The sequence below is a fragment of the Gobius niger genome (genome assembly GCF_951799975.1).
Source record: "Gobius niger genome assembly, chromosome: 16".
In the NCBI taxonomy this organism is placed as follows: domain Eukaryota; kingdom Metazoa; phylum Chordata; class Actinopteri; order Gobiiformes; family Gobiidae; genus Gobius; species Gobius niger.
In genome coordinates, this window is record NC_136867.1 from 26,015,550 (window position 1) to 26,032,125 (window position 16,576).

Here is a 16,576-nt window from a genome sequence, read left to right on the forward strand (position 1 = left end):
CTGCTGCTAAAACTATAGAAAACACACACTTCCTGCAGTCATAGCACGTCTGACTCCTCGACTTCAGCGCTGCGTAGTAAAACACAGACTGCACGTCAACAGTTGCCTCCTCCTTTCTGTTCAAAAGAAGAGGCGGAAGCCGTCACCACACTCTACCAAAACAATAGAGATGGCGTTTGCGGTGAGTGATACGATGATTAATCCCTAAAACCAGAGCAAGAAACAGCGTTCGAACCGTTCCTCGTAAATAAGGACGTTTTGGACATTACACGACTCCTCGGGCACAGTGGGTCCACGGGTGGGGGTCGGGACCTCTCAGGGGGTCCTCAGACAATTTCAACATGATATAAAAACAAAAATGCTACTGTTTTTAGTATATTTTTGAATGTAAAACATCATATAATCTGTGAAATCCCTTCAAATACATATTTTTTTCCGCCCTATAGTAGCATAAGAGGGAATAACTTTATGTAATGGGGGTCCCAGAGTTGTTTTTAAAGCAGTTCGGGAAAACCCTGCTCGAGCACGTAAACTGTGTGGATGCTTCTATCGTCTGTTCTCAGAGAGGTTCAAACACTTGGATTCAGACAAAATTATTTGACAAATGAGACTATGGCGGGCCGCTATAAACTAATACACTAATGGGAACCCCTGGGCAATGTATTGGGCCTCACAGCAGTGTTGTTTTCGTCAACGAAGACAATATCTTTTCGTTGACGCCCCATTTTTTAATGACAATAACGTAACGATGACGAGCTAAAATAAGCTCTTTGGGGACTAGAACAGGACGAGACGTTTACGAGTTTACGTCAATGAGACGAGACGAGACAAAAATGGGAGAAAGTTTTTCGCCAGATCGTTCACAAACAGAGTTTGTGCGCGGAGTGAGAGAACACACCGGTAAACGTGACCCGGAGCGGCGCCGTGAGGCTCATGATGCGCCCGGGCAGCGGCGCCGCTCTCTCTCTCTCTTTCTCTCTCTCTCTCCCCACTGCTCGAGTACATCCTCCTCGGAGCGTCTGACATCCACGTCACAGGGACTTTATTTTTTCTCAGGACAGTTTTCAATACCGCGGCGTCTGAACGCAGAAAGCACGTTGAGGTCGGCTACGTATGTGCAGACAGCGCTGTTGGTAAAAAAATAAAAAATCTCGAAGCGATGATCAGAGGACGAGGAGAGCGGACGCTTTGGGGAAAGTACTGTTCACATTACTACCACTTCTGCCAGTGCCTATCATGGTGTGATCTGTTTGTCAAAAGCTATAGAAAGCCAATAGAAGCTATTATTTATCTCAATTTCCAAGACTTATCGAAATTAATTATAACTTCTTATAATGAAACAGACGAAAACTTGACAAAAACCTTTTTAATTTTCGTCTGACTAAAACGTGACTAAAACGATCACATTTTGAAATGACTAAAATGTGACTAAACCTAAAAGCATTTTCGTCCAAAAGACTATGACTAAAACTATAAGGGCTGCCAAAAACAACACTGCCTCACAGTATCGCGATATCTCACAAAAAACAATAGACTTTATTGTAGATTTGATGCCACTTTGAATCCACTTTAGTTCTTTCATTTACATTTAATTCAAAGACTCTTGATGCTTTTAAAATCCTGATAATACTGCGTCTATGTAACAAACTTTCATGATGAAGCTTGAAAGACAAAAATGTGCGTGTAATGGTCATGGCTCGGTGCGTAAAAGAGCTGTGAGCTGCAGATCTGCGCCGCGTGTTCTCTCCGGGACAATGGACCCGACTGAAACCATAGACGGGACTATAGAGACGGGCTCAGAGGGATTTAGAGAGGCCCCGGGGTCCAAACGCTGTCAACAAGTCACGGCTAACCTGTTTTTACACCTTATTTAGTCAAAAGAAAAGTGGAACTGTAGAGAAAAATATGTGCTTTAAACTTGGTCGTGTGCAGAAGTGAATTTACCAGCGGCATCAGCATTTCCAAGTCCACTCACTATAAACAGTAGGTGGCGCTGTGCAGACGTACTGTCAATGCTACCGACTCCTTACAAGGAAGAAGGTTTGTCCTAGGGGAATTCTGGGACATTTTGTATGTTTTTGAAGCAACAAATTTGTACTTTCTACTTTGAATACTTAAAGGGACTATACCTAGTTTAAAAATGTTCAAACTAAGTATTTTCCTCCCCCTACATGCTCCAGCCAATGTGTAGAATGAGCTCAGACCTGTTCACCACAACTGCCTCTAAAATCCTGCACTGTCACTCAGAAAGTTGCTACTTCGGGTCTGAAGTGTCGTCATGCACAAGCTTGATATAGAGACTGCAGTTACGCGGAAGACCTGAAGTGGCAGTAGTGAGTATAAAATGACCCACTTGCATCTAGTCTCTCTTTAAGTTCTTTCGTTATAATAACTTGACTGTGCAACTTTTACTTTGATTAGAGTAGTAATAGTAATGTTGACCGGCAGTATCTGTACTTTAACTCAAGTCATGAAATCAGCCTCATGTGGATAATCCTATATGTGTATTAAGGTTTTAATTGTGTGGAATTATGAAATTTGCAGTAAATTGTGGCCACACCGCCTTTGCTCTGCCCAATCCCGTTAGACCTCGGAAGCTAAGCAGGGAAGGGCCTGGTCGGTACTTGGATGGGAGACCGTTTGGGAAACACCAGCGCAATGTAAAGCGTCTTTGAGTGTCCAGAAAAGCGCTATATAAAACCGATGCATAATTATTATTATTATTAAGTACTTTCTCTGGCGATGTGAGAGTCTTATGTTAATGCTAATAAACGTGGGTAAAGCTCAGACTTACATTGAAGGGCTCATTGGTGACGGGGTCCAGCCACTCGCTGGCCTCGGGTCGACAGGGGACTCTGCTCTGACTCTCGAACTCCTTCAGCTAAAGCACAGAAATACATCAGTAAACCTGTGAACACTCTGAACATTCAGCTTTAGTTAAAACATAAAGGGTTCGTACTCGAGCCAGAGCTTCTTCTATGGAGATCATGTTCTCTTTGACCATCATCATGAGCTGGATCCGCTCCTCGTCTCCCATCGTGACTTCACTGGCCACGAAGCCGACGTCATCCCCTGAAAACAAGACGTTACAAAGTCACACGTTGATATTTAACAAATGACTGAAAGTGAAGCTCAGTTGAACATGTTTGTACCTCTTGAAACCTGGCGCAGAGTTCCTTTTTGAGACTTTCGGAAACTCTGCCAGAAAGATTTGCTTCTCCTTTTGCCGTCCGCTTTACCCGAACCTGTCACAGCAAAACAATGAATCAGTTTACAGTAAACATTAGCCTCTCGGAAGATAATCACGGGGTAAATGAGACAGAAAGAACTGCTGGGATAAAACCAAAATGCTGCAATTATAGGCTAATAAGAACGATAATTCGGCGACATCTTCTGCGAGAGCTGCACCATATATTCAATTACGGGTTGTGTTTGTGAGAAACAAACTGTGTAACTGATTAGTTTCTCAACAAATCGTGTAGAAATCGAGGCTATAATGAAACTACAATAGAACTTTTGCACATGTTTAATTCTCTGTGTTATTAGTTTTAGGCCGAGTTATGAGAAAAGAGTTCAATCTCAGTCCGACGGAGACTCAACCTCTTACACCTCACTTTAACAGAACGCATTTTCTCTAGTTTGGCTTTACCCAAATCTAAAAGCTCATTTGAAAACACCTCATTTGAAAGTTAATACTTACAAAAGTGAGTGACTTTTTTGTATTTTCGTCTCATTTTTGTTGGATATTGTTTCTTTTTCATCACTTTTTGGTCACTTTATTATCAGTTTTTTCACATTTTTGTTGCCTTTTTCTTGTGTTTTCATCACGTGTTCGTCAGGTCTTTGTGGCTTTTCATCATTGCTCTTTTGTCGTGATTGTCGTGTTTCTGTCACTTTTTTGTTGGGCTATCTGCATTTTTTTTTTTTGTCACTTTTTTGCTGTGTTTTCATCCTCGTTTTCCAGTTCTATTTTCGATTTTTTTTTTCAGATTTGGGAAATGACAAACTTGGGGGTGAAGAGGTTTAGTGATTTTGTGAGTTATTTTGGCCTCTTGCCATACAAATATTGTATCATCTAATACTGTTCCATTTTTTGTAGATGTGTGTTTGTTTGTTTGTTTGTTTGTTTGGTTTGTTTGTTTGTTTGTTTGTTTGTATACTTTATTGTCCCCTATTTGTCCTCTACATTTGACCCATCCTTCGCTGCCGTTGGGGCGTCCCGTAAGGAGCAGTCATCGCATCTCCATTATGTGGAGCCAGGCTGATGGGTCAGAATCACCTGGCTGGAGGATTCACCTATTATACATGTTTTTAGTGGTAGGGCAAACCTATGCAGACACGGGGAGAACATTGAAAACATGCAAACTCCACACAGAAAGGCCCCGCCCAGGTGGGAATTGAACCCGGGACCTTCTAGCTGTGAAGCGGAAGCCATATTAAAGGCAGTATCCGAGATAGATATGATCTTTTCATTGTCCTGAGTTTAAGTAGTACAATTGAAGGACAACACTCTTCATGACCAAACAAAAGAGTATTCTAACGTAATGTATGGTTAATGTACTACACAATATATCGCAAAACAAATATCGTATCGCGACATTAGGCGATACAATAACCGTATCGCAAGAAGCCGCGATATATCGGACTGAGATCGACACATTTTTTTTGCAAACTCAGCCAAAAACAAACAAACTTATAAATGTATAAAAGTTCAGTTTAAAGGGGCTAGACACAAGTTGGCCATTTTATACTCACTACTGCCACCTCAGGTCATACGTATAACTGCACCTTCTATATTAAGGTCGTGCAGTGACAGTGCAGGATTTTAGAGGCAGTTGTGGTGAACAGGTCTGAGCTCATTCTACACTTAGGACTTAACATTTTTAAACTCTATAGTCGCTTTAAGTTAAACATTTACCAACTTAGATGAACTCTACATCAGGACCAAAACATGACTAAAATTCAACTGGGTTTTTTCATAATTTGCTGGAAAACTAGTATATACTAATAGCCCGACAATGTACACAACAATTATGTCTGACATTTTTCAACAGGAAATGAACAAATGAACAAAGTCTGCGAAGCTTCTCACCTCCCGATCCATCGTCAGAGCTGGACTTGTGCACCGGAAACCTTCGAAACACAAAACACAATTACTCCATTTCCCATCAAAGCACTCAAAAACACTTTCCACAAATCACCTCTTTTCTAAATTAATTTTCTTCATTTCGCTTCTATAACAAACATCCTCCTCTTACAGAATCGCATCGGCTCACGCAGAAGCATAAAAACCAAACACCGTCGGGAAAAGCAGCCTGGTCCTCGCGGTGAAAACTAAAGGTTTTGTGAAAAGCTCGGGCTGGAGGTGGACGAGCAGAGGTCAGTGGATCGTGGACATCGCTCTGACAAAGAGCGCTTTCTGAGGTTTAGGCTCTGAACCAACAGCGACAAAGCAAGTCCCACCTACAAATATCTCTCTCTCTCGCTCGCTCGCTCGCTCGCTCTGGCAGCAGCAGAAGTGGAAGTAACAGCTTCACCGCAGAAAAACTATCCTCAGAAGTTAAAGTGATTCAAATTTGACCTTCATTTGAGTTGCCAAGTAAAAAAACTAAGAATGTTTTCCCGCACAAAGCATGTTATTTCAAGCACATAGGGATTTATTGCCGAACTTTATGTGCAATGTGAGTTTTTTTCCTTAACCCCTTAACTCCCACCTGAACAGAGCACCTTTTTCTCCTGTTTGGCTTCTGGAAAAAAGCTGTGAAAATAGCAACAAAACTGAGATGAATACAATGATGGAAATGTGACAAAAAAGTGAGAAAACATTGACCAAAAAGTGACGAAAAATTGATGAAAAAGAGGCAATAATGTCACAAAAATGTCACAAGAAATTGACAAAAAATGACCAAAAAAATGACAAAAATGTTACAAAATGTGACAAAAAAATGACAAAAATGTTACAAAATGTGACAAAAAAATGACAAAAAAATGACCAAAAATGACAAAAAATGACAAGAATTGGATAAAAAATTGACGAAAAAATGACAAAAATGTGACAAAAAATGACCAAAAAATGACAGAAATATGATCAAAATTTGACAAAGAATTGACAAAAATTACCAAAAAATGTGACCAAAATGTGATAAAAAATGGACGAAAAAAAGACAAAAAAAAAGACAAATAAAGTTACAAAAATGAGTTGAATACCCAACAAAGAAATGATGGGAAAAAAATCTGATGACATTGTGACCCCCATTGTGACAGTTGAAGGGGTTTGTGACCCCCCCTGCCCGGGTCACACCGTGAGAAATCGGAACATTAGCCTACATAATTCTTAAAAAACAAAGAAAAAAACAAATGGCTAAAAGAAAATTCATCAAATTGGGAACATATAATGACCCTCTGGTAAAATAGCTCACACATGCGACAATAAAATTATAATATATGAATATTTTATCTACATGATCTGGCGACACCCAGGTTGAGAACCACTCCATTAGGACATGGCTCTAACATGTAGGGGGAGGAAAATACATTATTTAAATTTTTTTTAACTCTGTATAGTCCCTTTAAATTGTTGGCTTGTCTACATAAAAGGCTTTGAAGCACTTCCTCGTGCTGTTCGTATTTGTTTGGATTGTCTGGGTTCACCTAGAGCAGTTCATCATATTGCCGTTTCTACAGATTAATTTACTCATTTGTAGATACTTTTCAGTGCACTGTTCTACATTAAAACCCTTTTGTTTATGGACTACTTACTGTAGAGCAGGGGTAGGCAACGTCAGGCCCGGAGGCCAAATTCGGCCCTCCAGCATAAAACCTTTGGCCCCCAAGAGAATTTTGAAGAAACATTTATTCATAAATCAGAGACCAAATATGTGAAAAGGACTCTAAAATGTGGAAAATACTGTCAATATTTTCACATTTCCCAGCAAAACACCTGATTAGGGCATATATTATGTGCAAAACTTATATTTGTAGAAAAAAGGTGCTTTGCTTTGGGCTACAATAGTGAGTTTCGGTCTTTGGTGTTTTGGCATTGAAGAAAATCGGCCCTCCATGACACAAACATGCCTACCCCTGCTGTAGAGCATGGAACTGCATTTAAATCAAATACATTTTATGTTTCGACACTGATTTGAGAGAATAAAGCAGTATGTTTCTGTTTCTCCAGTAGAGGGCGCCCTTGTCCACACCTGTACAGCACGTGTTGCGGCCCACTCTCTTAAACAGGATCTTATTAATAATGATAATTTAAATGAATCATGAATGCTGGGATTTAAATGAATCATGAATCAGTGCGTTTGGAAAGAGAACAGTGATCGGTGAAGTATGTGAGCGTGACTCAGGTGACGAGGGCGCCCCCTGCAGAGGAAACGAGGGCAGGAAGGAAGGTCAGAGGGGAAGAGGAAGTGGATCTAAATTATCCAGGAGGAAAAGTGGAGTCACGTTCAGATTAGTCACGGCCCAAAGCGTGAATCAGCAGAGTCTGGGTCAGCAGCTGTGGGGCTGAGTCACGCACTGGTCAGAGGAGATAAAGGCTGAGGAAAAGATCTCAAACCTCACCACATCTTTCCCTTTAAGAGAGTCAAAGGTAAACTGAAGCGTACCTCCGGTCCAGCTCCGGCGTGGACGTGTTGCTGCTCAGTCCCAGGGATTCCTGAAGTTACGAAAACAAAAACACACTTCATTCACGTGGATTTGGTAATTCAGTCAAAACAGCAGAGAAATGTGTGGAATGTGTGTTTCCAGTCCAAATGTTATTATTGTAGCATCGACCGCAGCAAACTCAAGGACTTTCAGATGCTCTACAGAAATCACATCCAGCCGAGTCTGAAGCTTCAAGCTGTGAAGGCGGTCGTTTGACGCACGACATGAAATAACAGGGATTTTGCTCCTTGGGCTGAGACAGAGAGGAGAGAGACCATTGTATTTGATTTATTATAGTACAAAAAGACTTAAAAGTATTGGGTCAAAAACTTTAGCTAAATGCCCAATTTAAAAAAGAGTTATATTAATAAGGAAACTTTTTAAATGTAGAGACATCAATTCGAAACTCTTGATGTAGATTAATTACAAAAATATGAGGAAAAAATGTATTGCATGTTTTCTGTCATATGATTTATGGTTTTATTTTGTTGACATTTTGGCTACAAAGACTTTTTCAGAGGGGATTTTGGATCTCTTGTTAAGTCTTAAAATAAGCTACGTATTAGTAGAAGAATCTGTAAAAATGGAAAGTTCACCTTGTTATTTGACATTCAAAGCTCAATAAATCAGGTTAGGATTTAGATATTATAAAATCCCTCTGAAAAAACCTTACACAATATTGTTCAGTCCGAGCTGGAAAGTTTAAGTCTGTATGAGCGACTTATGTGGAGATACTGTCGCACCAATGTGAGAAAACACTTTTAATCGGTGCAATAATTAAAGGAGCTATACTTGATTTTTGTTTAATATTCTGTTATTGGAATAAAATTTGTTTTGTCCTTTCGTATATGGTAAAAGCAGACATTTATCCAGAAAACACTGGTTTCTAAGGCCTTTTAAACAGTCATGAAATGTCAGGCTAGTTTTTACAGTCAAGTGACAGTTTTCCTCCTTGTAAATGCATTAGGAATGTTTGAGATGAGTTTGGACCAGAAAATAGCAATTTGAAATATGAGTGACCCTGTTTCTTTGTACAATCAGGTATAGCTCCTTTAAGCATATTATTGTGAACATTTTTTGTTCCCAGGTGAGTTTATATAAAGATACAAAATTGGCCCAAAATCAGAAAATTTAAAACAAAAAAACAAAACATTTTGGCTGCAGTGTCTCCCCTTAGCCACACCTTTAAAAAACTCACGTTAATGGAGCTTCAACACAAAAATGTGCTTGAAACTTTAGAAGATTAAAAAAATTGAAGGATTGATATTTTTCAAAGCTTTTTTATTTTGAAGGTCTGACTCTCCTCTTTTCATACTTATAAATAAATAATACTTGATCATTGTTTTAAAGCTATTTATTTGCCTTGATCAAACCATATTTTGTTTTGGCCCAAACTTGTTTCTGGCTCTCACAATCCCTCCTATGTATCTGAATTGTTAGAAGAATTTAAAGCAGTACTAAGTAACTCGTGCCCCTAGAGGCCATAAGCGTCACTGCAGGTGTCGTAGCATGTTGCTGTTTTCAACTCATTAATTGTCCGTGAGAGGAAATACTACGCTGACAGAAAAGACAAAGGGACAGAGGGATATTTTGCATCCAATTACACAATGGAGATAATTTTTTTCACTCAAACTTGGCTGTAAATACTGTTGAAGTGGCGCTAGCTCGCAGTTAGCTTTGCCCGCTAACTTCTTCTTCGTGATTCTATTAGTGTGTATTGGTGCCTCTGGGTCGGTAGCAGCAAAGTTGCAATTGTGGTTTTCTGGCCAGAGACACCAGGGGGCAATGAAAGACCCCCCAATCATCCCATTAACCCGGATTTATTAAGGTAAACAAGTTACTTAGTTCTGCTTTAAAGCCTTTTTAAAGCATCAATGAGACTAAACCTTTGACAGAAATGACTACTAAAAAGTCACTAAAATCATCTAAAACACCACATACTCTAAACCTTTTTATGTATTATTTTACTTCAAGGCTATTTACATTGTAGATTCTCACTGCAGGCGTTCATTTAAACATGTGGAATTACAGCCGCCTTTTGTTTGATGAGGTCATCCCTGAAATGGTTTTGACTTCGCAGACTTAAACTTTTTGAGAAAAGGCCAAGAATAATGAATAATCCCACGTGTTCATTCATAGCTTAACGTCTTCAATGAGAGAATAACCTTTGACCTGCACTGTCGTGGTGTTTTGTTGTGTTTCTCGGCCTCACCTGGATCTGTGAGCGCAGCTGCAGAGACGTGGACAGACACTCCACTTTCCCCTGAATCAGACAAACAGGAATAACAGTAAAGTACAGTTTAGCGACAGTGAAATTACAGGGTCACGTTCAGACGAGGACGGAAGGAAACTTTAACCATGAGCTGCATCACATGAGCACTTTGTCGTGGTCTGGAGGAGGAGGACTGCGCGGTATCTTCACTTTGTCATTTTCCTCTATTTTAGCCTCGATTTGGGATGAAGTCTTTTGATATACACAAAAACACTGTCCAAACGCATTAAAGCGGAGTTCTACAAAAGAGGAAAGGCTTCAGTCATGGCCGAATGAAAAGCTCCAGCAGCGATTCATAAAAACAAAATAGTGGAGCGTTTTGTATCTGGGTTTATCTGTGAATGAAATGCCCTGAAGTTTTCCCGAAGCACAGACAAAACAATTCACAAGTTTGTAAATGTTTTTCCCGGAATCCAAAGCTTTTCGTTTCACCCTCAAGGACAGGATCCGGGAAGAAACAAGCGCCTTGTTCCCAAAATAAACCGAACAGGCAGAAATACAACTTTGAACTTTATTCTATCCCATTGCACATTTGTAAGATGATGATTAAGATAATAAATGTCCAGTTCCCTGCTCTTTATGGAAGACATCTGTATTTCAGAGAGGTAGATTAAGGATATCTAGAGATTTGTTTCAAGGGTTTCCAGTAGAGCAGGGGTGTCAGACTCATTTTGTGTCGCGGGCCGAAATTCAGCTCCCACGGTGGGTCGCGGGCCGCATATAATAGAGATTTATATATTTATATAAATGAATAATAATAAACTGTGATTTGGTCAAAGCCCCAACTTGACTGTAGCTTCATTAATAACAATGGCTTATACTTGTATTGCACTTTACAAGCCTGTGTCACAAGTTCTTCAAAGTACGACATAGTCATTATTCATTCACTCCACACTCGGTGGTGGTAAGCTGTTATTGAAGGCACAGCTGCCCTGGGGCAGACTGTCCACGTGGCTATATCACGTGTTGTTCATATCCTGAGCTCTTATTTTGTCAGTGCCCTCTGCTGGACACACGTGGAACTCTTTCCTTTTTTTTTTTAATTTAATGCCCCCTAGTGGCTAGAATGAGCATTCCACACAGGAATGGGCTAGAGCAGGGGTCACCAACGTGGTGCCCGCGGGCACCCAGGGGCCCTTTGGGGCATGTCCAGTAGCCCTTGGGACTTTTTCTAAAGTGTAAAACACTTCATTTTCTTGAATCTAATTCTTAAAATTACAGTTATTTCTTGTGACTCGGTATGAGTTTAAAATAAAGCTAATTTAATATAATATGGGGTCAATATCCTATAAGTGAACAGTACGTTTAAGTCTTTAGGATTTGTTTTTAACCCCTGGGCTAGAGACTTACTTTTTTCTACATACTCTGGAATTTATGCTCTACAGCAGTGGTTCTCAACCTGGGGGTCGGGACCCTCAAGGGGGTCGCAAGACAAATTTGGGGGGGTTGCCAGATCATGTAGATAAAATATACATATTTTTATCAGCATATAATGTAATATTTTATTGTCGCATGTGTTTGCTATTTTACCAGAGTGCCATTATATGTTCATAATTTGATTCATTTAATTTTAGCCATTTGTTTTTTTCTTCGTTTTGTAGGCGAATGTTCCAATTTCTCACGGTGTGACCCAGGCAGGAGGTCACGAACCCCTGTAACTGTTATAAAGGGGGTCGCGGCTCCAATAGGTTGAGAACCACTGCTCTGCAGGGCAGGGGCCGGATTAAATCATCTCGCGGGCCGGATCAGGGCCGCGGGCCGTATGTTTGACACTGTTTGATATCGGACTTTTGGTAAATATCAGAGATGGAAGCATGGGATTTTGGAGAGGTTATTGGAATGAGAGCTTGTTTGTGCTGCGCTTTTCACATGACACGAGTCGCCCAAAGTGCTTCACCCAGTGTAGGGCAGGCGAGGCAACGTCAGGCCCGAGGGCAAAGCATGGCCCTCCTGCACAGAACTTCTGGCCCTCAATCCGTGGGTAGATTCTGTTAAAATGTCCTCGTAAAACAGCCTATTTAGTCTTACAATTAAACACAATGTTGGCATTTGGAGAAATGGTGCTTTACTTTGGCCGACAAATGGGAGATTCGGACCAACACCATTCATCCAGGCACACACGTCATTCATCTTGGCCTATTGTACATTTTTTTAGAGGAAGGGGAAACCAGAGAAACTTGTAAACTCCACACAGAAAGGCCTCGTCCAGTGATCGAACCGGAGACCAGAGAGCCGGCATTATGTTATTTCTCTGCATTTGGTAATAATCTCAAACACATCTTTATCAGTATCAGAAATCCCCATAATCCCTGCCACTTCCCTCCTATTGTTCCTCTTTGCTGCACAGTGGTTTCAATAAAGAGCACAAAAATAATAGCAGAAAGGTCTGGGGGGCTCATGTGGCTATGGCGAGTGTTTTCACTTTGCGATGAGAGGTTTAGGCCTCGCCAGAGAAGTAGGAACTCAGGACGAGCTAAAAAAAGCTCCAGGTCGTTTTTTTGATGAGAGAACAATATTGTAACAGGGTAAAAGTCTTTCAATAGTCGATTTTGTATATTACAGCACTTTCACTCACTTAAAGGAATAGGCCACCGTTTTTACATACTGAGATATGTTCTTACCTAACCTTAGCCGAGTTAATATATCCCCGTCTGGTCTTTGTCCGTGCGCTCTGTCACGCAAACGGAGCACATACGCAGCCTCTCCCACATGTCATATAGCTCCAATATGACATTTCTGTGTAAATATACTTCGCATGAAAAAACTTCACGTAACTTTATTTAAATAGGGAACACGTGGAAGAGCTTGGTAGCTTCTATCGTGAGCTTTTTTGGAGCTATGTGACATGTGGGAGAGGCTGCGTATGTGCTCCGTTTGCGTGACAGAGCGCACGGACAAAGACCAGACGGGGATATATTAACTCGGCTAAGGTTAGGTAAGAACATATCTCAGTATGTAAAAACGGTGGCCTATTCCTTTTAACGGCTGTATTGAACCCACTGTGAGTGAAACACTGAGAAAACGAGGATCTCACCATCTCCGTGTCCTGGAGCACCCTCCGTTTGCGCAGCTCCTCCATCCTCTCGCTCACGTCGCCGATACACGTGCCGTAGTACTGCGAGTACTGCTGAGCCAGGGAGTCCAGAGAACCCACCGAGCCATCCTAAAGACAAACAAACAACAAAAAATACATGTCAGAGCCATCGTGGTCATGAGATATAATAAGAAAGACAAGTTAGACTGATCAGGCTGTGAAGACTTTACCGCCCTGGGCCACAATGACTGAAGTTGAGCTGCCTATCTGTGCCCATGGGGTCGTTTACAAACTGCTCAGTTTCTAGTTGAGACCGGTTTAAACTGGAATGGTATTAGGACTCACCATCACCCCTGGACGACAAGACACGACCCAAATAAAACTTGAGTTTGTTAAATATAAATATAACCAGACAATCGTCATTTTAACAAACTTTGGAAGTGTTTTAATACCTCTTCAGTAGATAAATATTCAAATATATGTTTTCTGTTCGTGACTAGAGCCCAACTGATATGGGTTTTTCTAAGGCCGATGCCGATGTGGACAACCGATATTTTTGGCCGATAATTCCAAATGTCTCGTCTATAATCGAGACCTTAGATTATAGATTAAGTATGTGTGTAATCAAATTGTGTATGAAGCCTCTTAACCAGGGCCAGGGGTGCCCAAACTTTTTGTCTCTGACGGCCAAAATGAAAAAGTGCCTGTGGGTCGCAGGTTGCCTGTACATTTGCATTCGATTCCATCTATGCAAATAGCATGCTACATTAAAGCAAATGTTAACTATGGCAAAAGCCTAGTTTTAGTTGAACAAAATCAACTATTGTGGCCATATAGTGCAAAATGCAAACAGCACCTGTATACCAAATACCAAGACACCACAACGGTGTTTCCTTAGCTTTGTGAAAGGAAACACAAAGCTTCCTTTGCCACCAGCGCCCCCAATTTGGCGCTGGTGGCCAAAAAGTGTACTGCAGCTATATTTACCATTGAGAATGAATGGGAGAGAGTTAGCATAAACCATAAGTGAGCAAAAGTGGGTCATCGGGCCCCATGTGTCAGCAGGGGGCGCTTTATGAGGAGCATAGGGCTGATTTATTTAGGACATTCATGTTTAGTAGATACTTCAGAGGGAGCTTGTTTGATAGACAAAAGTCAGCAGATTTCCAAACAAATAACGGTAAGTCTAACTCTTACGGTTCTGAAATTAGAAGCAAAAATCTGCAACATAGAACATATAAAATACGATCTGAGGTGAACAAACGTGACCGATTTTCACCGCCTAGGAGGTTGTGGGAGGACAAACTTCAAGGCTCTAACTGGACTCTTTGTGAAAAACGGGAAGCCTCGATCACGCTGGGTTCGGGAGATTTTCATCAACATATCGTCCGATAGCCAATATTGTAAAATACCCAAATATTACTATATATACTGAAAACGGCTCCACATTTGGGTCCTGACTCACCAATTGAGAATCACTGGTTCAGACCAAATGCATGTGATTAGTTCAGCAGCTTCAATTTCAGTCTTTCTCAAATATTGATGATCAATATGTGCATCCATGAGCTGAATCCTGAAGGTCAAACATAAATCAGAAATCTATCCGATCCTAAATACTCACAATTACAAATATAAGATTGTAATAAGAAAAATGTCTATTTACAATTCCACAATTTTGTGAAATCGCTCCAAATCAGATCTTATTCATGCTGAAAAAAAGCCAGGCCACAATGAATGAAACGATGAGTAAAGAGGAAAAACACAAAGTCAGTGTCTCCAAACGAGCCTCAGAAATCTGCTCTCCGCAGGTGAACCACCATAAACAGAGCGAGGTGATAACCCATTGTTTCAGCCAGCCCCAAACACACACAAATCACCAGGAAGTTTCAGAAGATAAGACCAACTGCAGCCGGGACGTCCCACTGTAGCATGGCCCCTTCCTCCGCCTCGTCCCCGCCGTCGAAGGCCGAGTTTAAGGGGAAAGATCGTGACTTTCAAAGCCACATTTCAGATGGTTGAAAGTCCAGAGGCGCAGAAGACAAAGCGGGTCGGGACTCGGCGACCCACCAGCCCCTCTCAGACGTGAACTTTGACCCCGGGAAGTGGCCGGTGACGCACGCAGCAGCCCATTGAAAAGCCACCGCAGCAGAAAGATGGATAGAAGAGAGGGGTGTGGGGGGCAGGGGGGGTTGACTGCTCCACTGGCTGTAAATCTCAGCTCCGCTCGGTCGCACGGAGAGCGACTGTTTCCCGTCATTGTGAACAAACTAAGTGATGTCTGAACCGTCACGGGTTTGACACCGAAACCTCTGGGGCAAAAATACAAACCTTTAAAAGCCAGAGCGGCAGCACCAGTGGAAACAGGGCGAGCTGCATAACGTGATCAGTAACACACAGTACAATCCTACAGATCTGTAGGAAACAGTGGTTCCCAAAGTGGGGGCTGGGACCCTCCAGGGGAACGTGAAGCACTAAGTGGAGTCTGCAAGAGGATTTCAAGACACAGAAATGACAGATATTGACACTATTGAAACATAAATAAATATGAAGAGTTCATTTGCAAAAACAGATGAGTGCTTGAAAATGCCCCTTTGTATGCGATCACTTGTTCTGAAATTCACACAACTGAGAACAGTAGTTGAGAACAGTAACAAAATCTAAAACAATTTTGAAAAAATGTGTTTTTGCAAATTAACTCATATAATATCCGTATATATAATTATATATTTATCTCACTGTGTTCCACCTCAGCAGCGATGTCACGCTGCGAGAGGCTCTGCTCATGCAGCTCAACACCCGACCACGTTCAAAACCAGAGCCTTTTTTTGCCTTTGGCATCAGGATGTCAAGACTGTGTGAATGACATGACATGACAGAAAACGACAGTGAATCCACATTTTTACACAGATTTGGCCTTTTAAAGGCATGTGGTCTGAAACTTTTGATCAGCTGCAAAACAGCCTAGTTTTTTCTTCTTGTTGCAAACTGAAGTTCTACTTGGAACCTTAATCCAACCATGTACATTTCCAACTGGTCTTCAACTTTTGATTGAGGAAATACTTTTTTTTCAGATACTTTTACGCTTTAACCTGTTAACTGCCACCTTAGGGTTAGGTTTAGCTTTATGGCTATGGTTAGGGTTAAACACTATTTATATCCAAATTTTAAGAGTTTCATCTCCTTTTTTTCTACCAAACTTTAAATCTTGCCGCTGTGACTGTGCTGCTCTCCTAAAGGCTGGTGATTGTATGAAACTGCATTAGTGTTATTGAGTCCATGAGCAACACACTTCCCTGATGTGGCCTTTATAAATGAGTTAACTTGGTCCTTTACGCAGCTGTTTTGACCTCAATGCTTGTCATGTGCAACAAATCGCAATTTCACCGTCTTTACAGCACGACAGTCCCCCCCCCCCCAACCGGCCAGTCCATCCCAGCACTTCATTGTCCCGCAGCGATGCCAGCGCCCGTCCTGCCTCAGTGCCCGCTCTTGTTTATGGACCACGTTTACCCGTCGCTGTCCCCTCAGTCTGCAGCTGAACAGGCCCGTTCATTCATCCGGCTCGTGTCGTGCCGCTCAGAAATCTGCTGCTTTTCACAGAAGCGCACGAGAAACTGAAA

The 16,576-nt window shown here is 41.4% G+C and overlaps 1 protein-coding gene across 1 annotated transcript in view; it reads right to left on the reverse strand.

The window, feature by feature from the left end:
- sash1b (SAM and SH3 domain containing 1b) overlaps positions 1-16,576 on the reverse strand; it is a 127,341-nt gene that overhangs the window by 15,378 nt on the left and 95,387 nt on the right. Inside the window, exons 2-8 of the mRNA XM_079573418.1 lie at positions 12,957-13,085; positions 9,863-9,913; positions 7,611-7,660; positions 5,093-5,133; positions 3,153-3,245; positions 2,960-3,072; positions 2,795-2,881 (exon numbers count right to left, since the gene is read on the reverse strand). Coding sequence (XP_079429544.1) covers positions 2,795-2,881; positions 2,960-3,072; positions 3,153-3,245; positions 5,093-5,133; positions 7,611-7,660; positions 9,863-9,913; positions 12,957-13,085 — 564 coding nt within the window. The remainder of the gene's footprint in view (positions 1-2,794; positions 2,882-2,959; positions 3,073-3,152; positions 3,246-5,092; positions 5,134-7,610; positions 7,661-9,862; positions 9,914-12,956; positions 13,086-16,576) is intronic.